General features: G+C 32.0%; 1 protein-coding gene across 2 annotated transcripts; it reads right to left on the reverse strand.

Moving 5' to 3' along the window:
• Positions 1-1,503: 1,503 nt before the first annotated feature.
• Positions 1,504-7,340, reverse strand: LOC101515384 (NADP-dependent malic enzyme, chloroplastic). Of its 2 annotated transcripts, XM_004510252.4 has the most exons (20): positions 7,117-7,340; positions 6,658-6,908; positions 6,203-6,323; positions 5,986-6,060; positions 5,567-5,718; positions 5,312-5,417; positions 5,144-5,209; positions 4,477-4,572; positions 4,301-4,372; positions 4,117-4,200; positions 3,934-4,032; positions 3,754-3,801; positions 3,594-3,647; positions 3,399-3,497; positions 3,222-3,311; positions 3,058-3,135; positions 2,875-2,949; positions 2,693-2,783; positions 2,464-2,592; positions 1,504-1,876 (listed from the first exon to the last, which is right to left on the reverse strand). In XM_004510252.4, exons 1-20 carry the CDS (start codon positions 7,144-7,146, stop codon positions 1,788-1,790), a joined length of 1,905 nt encoding a protein of 634 aa, XP_004510309.1. In that variant the 5' UTR covers positions 7,147-7,340; the 3' UTR covers positions 1,504-1,787. The 2 variants fall into 2 exon arrangements, with proteins under 2 accessions (XP_004510309.1, XP_073226808.1); XM_073370707.1 differs by lacking the exon at positions 6,658-6,908.
• Positions 7,341-8,462: the final 1,122 nt, after the last annotated feature.

Below are 8,462 nucleotides of genomic sequence, written 5' to 3' on the forward strand. Positions count from 1 at the left end.
TCATAAGTATAATTTAATGAATCTCATTCTTTTTACAATAGTGACTTGATTGGTGTCTGTTTAAGAAAAATTGATTTATGAGAGAAACATTTATTTTTCTTTATTTTTTTCAAACTGACATCAATAGAGAGTCATTATCTCAATTATAAAGATCAAAAAACTGTTAAATTATATTTTAAAAAAGTGTTATCGATTATCTTTAATATTTCAAGTGAGTTTTAAACTCCAATATGTTATAACATCAACCCTCAGTGAAGTACTATCAAGTTTACAGTAGTTCCTCACTTTGAGAGCATTTTCATATCTCAGTTTATAAAAAATAACATCTCTCGTTATAATTTCAATAAACTTTGATAGTATATTAAATTTTTTATATTGAATCTAACTTTTTTTTTAAAAAAAAAACTAATAAAGTGAGCAATTTCACTCTTATAAACTTTTATCCCTTCTATTTTTCCAATAGAAGAAACAAATAATATCATATACCAACAAAGGATGGTGTGCAACTAACCATATCATGAAAAAAGAACCACTATCTCAAATTTGGTATCAATAAATCAGGTACTCTTTTACTGTCACTAACAAATGTAGTTGTCACCATTCCAGTAAATACAAGAAGGCCAACACAAAGACATAGCCATGGATTCATATTCATATGTGATATGTTAGTGTGTTATGTTGTCATAAAGTTTTTATTCTGAAAATAAAATGCTAGGCATAATTTGAGATTCATATATAAATATCAGAATGTAGCACCTTTCAGCAATCAAGCTCTGAAAACAAAGGCTGAATAAATGATTTTTTTAGGCAACTTCACAGAATAAAGGATCAAAAATCAAACATGTCATAATCATTCTCACCCCACCATAGCATTTATAATCAGAAGTCAGAACTCCACCTAACAAATGACTGGTTTCTGTTTTTAATAAATTTACTATTTATTAAAAATAGATAACTCCATAATTTTATTGTCACTAAGACTTTGATTGGTAATAAGAAGCAAGTGAGAGAGAACGCAAGAAGTAACTCTCTTTGTAAAATGGAGCTATTTGTTTCTTTTACTTGCTTTGCTAATATTTAATTTAATTTGATTTAAATAATTAATATAATTAGATTAAAATTAATGAAATTATTTAAATTATATCAACTACATTAATTTAATTATTTATATAATTAAATTGAGTAAAGTACTTTATTTAATTTAATAGATTTAAAATAAAAAATTAAATTAATTTTGATTAAAAAGAATTATATTTTTGTTGTCCTTTTATGACAATAACATTTCTCTCTTTTCATTTCCTATTCAACCAAACGTAGGTAGGGAGAGAGAGATAATAAACTTCTTTCACTTCTATTTTTCACTTCATTATCTACTTGTTTTCTGTAGAAGCCAAATCCCACTTGGCATGCTTTCTTGTAGGAGTAATGCTGCACTTTTATGGTGCAACAGACCTTAGACCAATGATTTTGGTAAATAAATAAATAAAGGGAAGAGAAAAAGTATACTAGAAAATTAGAAATACATAATGCTTTTATTTATGCTTACAGATGCTTTTAACTGCTTCATTTTCTATTTTATTTGTTGTAACATAAAAAATATAGAAGAATAGAAAATATTTCAAACTATACTAAATTCCAGCTACCACTACTACCAATCTCCTAATTCCACCAAATACAACAGAATAACTTACAAGAGCAGAAAAGGTACATGAAAAAAAAAAAGAGAGATAATTCTCTCATATTAAAAACCTAAACAATTGAAACAGAAAAAAAGGACTATTGCGACTTCACCGGTAGTTTCTGTAAGTTGGAGTATACATACAGCTCTCAGCATACAGCACCAAATCTTTCGGTTGAGGAAGGCGCGTCGCCAATCCTGAACAATGTGTAAGCTCAATTTATTATTTGTTATGAAATTATTTTTAATATTTTGAGAAGAAAAACCATTTAAGCTTAAGTATGGTTTTAGTCATCCAAAATATTATAATTTCGCTTTTAGTCCCCAATTTATAAAAATGTATTAACATTGGTCGCCGTAGCTACTCTGTCAGTCAGAGAGCTGAGGTAAAACCTAGCTAATCTACAACCAATATTTTGTATCTGTTTTGGTGCCCTTTGAAAATCGAGACTAAGAATAGTTTATAGACACTCACTTCTCAACCACCGAGACGCTTTTTACCAAAGACAAAACTGTGATGTCTTACACAAGACCAAAACAGACGATACCTCACAAATACGGTGCTATTGACTTGAGGTTGGAGCAGTACCATTTACATAGATTGTTTAACTGACAGAATTAGTTGTAAAGACTAAAGTTGATGCATTTTCAAAAACAAAGGACCAAAAGGATTTGAAAAATTGGGGGACAAAAAGCAAAAATTACCATATTTCAGGTACAAAAAACGTATTTAGCTCAATATCAAAAACATGAAATTGTAAACCAAAAGGAAAACTAAGGCTCACCAAGCTCATATGCCTTCGAAGCCACTTTGGCAGCTATGTGTGCTGAAATCTTTCTGATGTTGGTGAATGGTGGGAATATGAGTCCCCTGTTATAGTCCTCCTGGGTCACTTGTGAAGCCAAAGCCTCAGCTGTTCCATCGAATGTAAATTGTTATTTAAGTCAGAGGTAGTTATAAATCACAATCAAGCTTAATATTGAAGTAAATGTTTGAATCTCTGATGCACTTACAAGCTGCCAGAAGCAGGTCGTCATGCACTCGGATGGTACCAGACATTATTAAACCGAGACCAAATCCCGGAAAAATGTATGCATTATTGGCCTAATTTACAAAAATGAAATAATAATCAAATTAGAATTCAATTGCTATGACAAACTTCTCAACATTTATAAAAATTCCATTGAGTTGAGACCTGGCCAGGCACAAACACTTTTCCATCGTATTCAACTGGGGCAAATGGGCTACCGCTAGCAAAGATGGCACGTCCCTGCCAAATGCAAATCGACAACGAACACGAAAGAATGAGAAGAGTCATTATTCATCCATAGGAAGTTGAATTTTCTACGCAAAGCTACTAGTCGTGTCTTCACATCACCTGGGTCCACGTATAAGCTTCTTCAGCAGTACATTCTGACTGAGATGTCGGGTTGGAAAGGGCAAGAATAATAGGTTTCTGCCAGCATTATCATATAAAACACAGATTCAGCTTACGTCAGCATCAAATTGCATATTAGATTGATGGATAGGTTCAAAAATTACCTCATTATTGGAGGCCATAGCCTCAACCACTTCTCGTGTAAAAGTTTTCCCTTGTCCTGATGTTCCAATCAACACTGTTGGCTTAATTTGCTGAAAGAAAACATTGAAATGTGAGAAATTTGAAACTTCTGCTCTCTCTGAGTATGTATGTGGAAAAATAGGAGACACAGTTTGTACATTAACGGCATCTAAAAGTTCCTTAACAGGTTCGTGTTCATGAGCCCACGGCTTCTTAAAATGTTGGAGTGATTCTTTGCGAGATTTGACAATCAAACCCTGCAAAAAAAAAAAAAAAAAGATTACAAGATTAATCTAAACAGAAAATAAGAATTTACTTTTTACAGGTCCGAGCTGAGTTTAATTCTGTACAACCTTTGAATCCACCAACCAAATGTTTTTGCGCACTTCATCCAGAGGGGCATTTGTCTGCATAGACGATAGCAGTTTTTTGGATAAATATATATCATTCATTGATCATAACACCACTCCCAAATCAATACAAAAGAAAAGAAGACAACAGAAAAAAAGATACCCGTTTCGATATTTCAAGTGCTATGAGTTCTGCTATACCAGTGCCGGCCTGCAACCACAAACAATACAATTCATACATTAGGGAATGCAAGGGAACAATTCAAAGTGACCTTATCCTATGTCGTAAAACTATTAAACTCTCCGATGAAGGGGACATGATCCTCAAATTGCATGGACATACCTCTCCAGCACCAAGGAATAAGAACCGATGATCGAACAAGTTTCCCCCAACCAAATTCAGAGCCGCAACTAGTCCTGCAAGGACAACTGATGCAGTTCCCTGAAAAAGAGTCCATAGAATAGAAGTGATAAACATTGGTCATAATAGTACTTAAATTCATATTTTAAGACATGAATTCCTTACCTGGATATCATCATTAAAAACAAGATGTGTTGACCTATATCTTTCAAGTAGAGCAAAAGCATTGTGGTTTGCAAAGTCTTCAAACTAAAAAAAAAAAGGTAAAACAGATTCAGAAAACAGCAAACATGAAAACTGAAAACAGCTAATAAACCAAGAAATGATGTCTTTGCACACTGCTTAGTACCTGGATGAGGAGTTTTTCTCCATAATTTTTCTTGGCTGCAGTCATGAATTCTTCAAGAAGTTCAGCGTATTCCTGGAATCAATACGTTGAAATAAATTCATTATTATTGAATATTAGATGATGAGTGTCATGCCGACTGCTGAGAATTAAAAATGAGGCCAAGGAAAAAAACAAACCTGCCCAGTTACTCGTTTATGTTTGAGCCCTATGTATAATTCGTCGTTCAACAACTTCTCATTGTTTGTACCAACATCAATTGTAATAGGCAAACACTGAAACAATTTGAAAATATAATATTAGAGCATTAATAAGGCATTAAAGCCACGTCAAACAAAATTAAAGAAAAATGTAGAGAACTAAGGACCCAGTTTAAATTAACTTACACAAATTGTTACCTGCGAAGCTAATAGAACACTATAGACAGTATTTCAACAGTACATAAAATATGAACTCCTAAAAGTGTTGTTAATTTTCTTTATTGCAATGAGAACTAGCCTCTAAATTTGTTATATATGTGCATGGTGATTGGTGGTGATGGAGATATAACAACAATCACTGCAAATTGTATTGTTGTGGCCATTGTTGAAAACTTGATTTTATTTTTCAAGGGATTTGGCAATAATAACATAAGGGCTCAAAGCCTGAAATACAAAATCAAATATAGGAATCTCTCAAACACCTTCCCCCTTTTTCATTTTCCTTTAATTATTCTATATTATTTAAGGGTGAGAGCTCGACATGTGAATATGTTGGGGGATGGATTTCGCGACTCAAAATTCAGTAGCATTTCAAAGCAAAATAACAAGTCACAAGATTGTGACATAGTAGGCCAAAAATACTTACAGAAGAAGGGCGAACTCCACCAAGTGCGGTGTATAAAGAAAGTTTTCCGACTGGTATTCCCATCCCCTGAGAATACAGCACGCGTTACCAAAGGAGATTTTATAGTGTTAGATCATATGAATATAATAATTATGAATAATACATGTAATCAAATATAATAGAAATTACTTGACAGCCAAGATCCCCAAGACCTAAGATCCGCTCTCCGTCAGTTACAACAATGACTTGAATGTTCTTCTCAGGCCAATTCCTAAGTACTTCAAGAATCCTTCCTCTTTAAACCCCACCAAAGAGAAAAATGGAACAATTACTTTGAGACGAATAATAGACACACGCACACGTGTATATATATATATATATATATATACAAATTCAATCATCATAATTGTAGGATGATAAAGGAGAAATTGAAGTGAAACTTACTTCTCTTTCAAGCTTATATAAAGACCCTGAGGATGCATGAAGATGGATCCATATTTCTGGCAAGCTTCACCAACAGTTGGAGTATAAACAACCGGGAGTAACTCCTCAACATGATCAACTAGAAGCTTGTAAAACAACCTTTCATTTCTCTCCTGCAACACAACATATAACAAACGAAAAGCATTACAATCCAACCCCAAAATTTGATCAATCAAATCTGGAAGAAACATCCCCCATTATTTACAAGTTTATAAATGGCAAAGCAGAGATTCCAAGCTCAAAACAAAATTATGGCAAAAATACACTAGATATGTGCAGTGCAAGAATAAGTTCGAGAAACAAAACTTTTTTAGAAAGCAGACAAGACATTTTTCATTTAATAACTATCATATAAAGCAATGGATGTTTCACAAGGCCACCTGAAGATCCATCATGGCCATGTACTTCTGCAATGGAACTTGATACTGTCTTATGTTGTGGATCATTTTTTTCACCTGTACAAATGAAGTGGCAATGAGAACTATAACTTGAATTAGTGTGGACTCATTGTCACACAAAATCCAACTGCTTTAACATACTTTTCATAAACAATAGAAAAAGATTACTAGGAGAATTTTATATAGTGAGATGATGAACCTGAGTTTCTTGAGGAATGACTGTTGGAGGAAGAAGACCACGCAAGTAGTGTGCATCTCTCTCTGTCTCGGTGAAGGCTAGTCCTTTATTAAAATGTGGATCTCTCAACAAAGTATATCCACTAAAAAAAACCAACAATTCATCACAAAAAGAAATAACATAATCAATCTAAGAGAAAATCAAATCACCATTTTGGTGTTGGAATCAATCAACTTGTTCCATAAAATTAATGAAATTTCAAAATAATCTCTTAAAATAAAAAATTATCAATCACATTTAAGAACTAAATGGAATAACATAATCAATTAAAGAGAAAGGTGAATCACCATTTTAGTCTCCCAATAAGACAATTTGTTCTATAAAATTAACGAAATTTCAAAAAAATCTCCTAAGTAAAAAACTATCAATAACATTTAAACTAAATTAACAAACTCAAAAGGACTATCATAACACACCTAGCAACAGAAACACTCCAAGGAGTAACAGACTGATCCTCACTGGCCCTATCCTCACCATAAACATCCCGAACACCGCCCCCAATGGTCGGATTATCATCGACATCAGCCACCGTGGAAGAATGACTCGTCTCCATTACAATGCTGATTGGTCTATCACCTGATCTCTTACTAGGAGCTGAACACTTCACCCTCAAATAACACTTTCTCTCGTTACTACAAGAAAACCACCCACCTATACCAGAGTTGCACTGTGCACAAGTTTCCCACAAAATTGATAAAAAGTGTTACAAAAATCAATGCCCAGATGAACAAATCATGTAAACTTAGCAAAAATAGAAAAAAGATTCAAAAAGATTCAAAATTTTTATTTTGGTAAGGAAAAATGGACATGAGTGTGAGAGTGAATTGTGTAGAATTGGAAATGTGAAAAGAGAAGTTGAATTTGTATATATTTACCAGAAAAGTGGAGGTTTTTGAGGAGATCATGATTGAGAAACAAATGTTCGAAGGAGAGAGTGTTGCGGCTGTTGTTTGAATCCAAAGAGAGAGAGAGAAAGAAAGAGAAAGAGAGTGATTAGGAGAAGCTTTCGTTTATTTTCACTTCTCTTTCAATTCTCTCTCTGTCTCTCCCTGTTTCCTTGTTTTTCAGAGAGAAGGTAGAGGAAGCTTGATCATAAACTTTTTTTTTTTTTTACTTATAAAATAAACTAATTAATAAAATGGTTTTTGAAAACAGATTACACACAAACATTTGAGAAAAAGGAATATTAAATTAATTTTACTGTGATGGTCAATGCTAACAAGTATATAATTATAATTTTCATCATTTATGGGTCATTAAGTTAAAAATACTTTTTTTTTATTTTTAAATAAATGAGGGATATTTTAATGATACTATTTTTAAATAGGAGAGAAATTGTTTATACAAAAATAATTGGTCTAACTGTGTATTGATTATTTGGCTATGAAAGTATTTGACTATCAATTGATGTAGAATTGGCTGACCATGAAATTTGTCCATAAAAAATTGACTCAAAATTAAATTAGTTGTCATCGGTTGAGTGTAACTAGCAAATTTAGTTAGATTTAAAAATTAAAATTGGGTGCTATTGAATTTTGTGGTGATGTTAAGTATGAGTTCAATAGACTATAGTGAAAACTTGACCAAATTAAAAAGCATGTAATGATCTTTAGACATGTTGAGATAAAGTAAGATGCGGTCATAAAAACAAAAATAATGATAGAAATTGATACAAGATGTGTTTGTCAGAAAAATACTTGGATAACCATTTATTTTCTTAAGAATAGCATGTGGTGAATATAGACAATCCATCACAAAAATATATTTTGCTCTCAATTTAGTCGCAGAGATAGAATATCATAAATATGGTATATCATAAATATGGTATTTATCTTATATTAGAGTTGTTAGTTATAATTTTATATGATATAATATGTGAGTTAGTGAATTAAAAATATGCTTGTGTATTTTCTTAGTTATCCTAAGTCTTATAATTACCCATCTTAAAAATTATTTTTAACAAGCACAATCCAACAAACAAAGCCCTCACGTAGCTTTCATGTATTTTCTTTATCACTTTTTTTCAATGCAACCTTAAATATTCAATCATCTACAAATTATCTAAGGTGGTCTAGAAACTTACGGCTGAAAAATATAATTATTTTTTCAGATAAATATAATTAATATATTATTTTTTTCAACTGATTAGACGACAAATCAATTATACAAAATATTAATCAACTAATTGTATGACTAATCGCCTAAGCACCAATTTTTTTAG

The sequence above is a fragment of the Cicer arietinum genome, chromosome 7 (genome assembly GCF_000331145.2).
Source record: "Cicer arietinum cultivar CDC Frontier isolate Library 1 chromosome 7, Cicar.CDCFrontier_v2.0, whole genome shotgun sequence".
Classification (NCBI taxonomy): Eukaryota; Viridiplantae; Streptophyta; class Magnoliopsida; order Fabales; family Fabaceae; genus Cicer; species Cicer arietinum.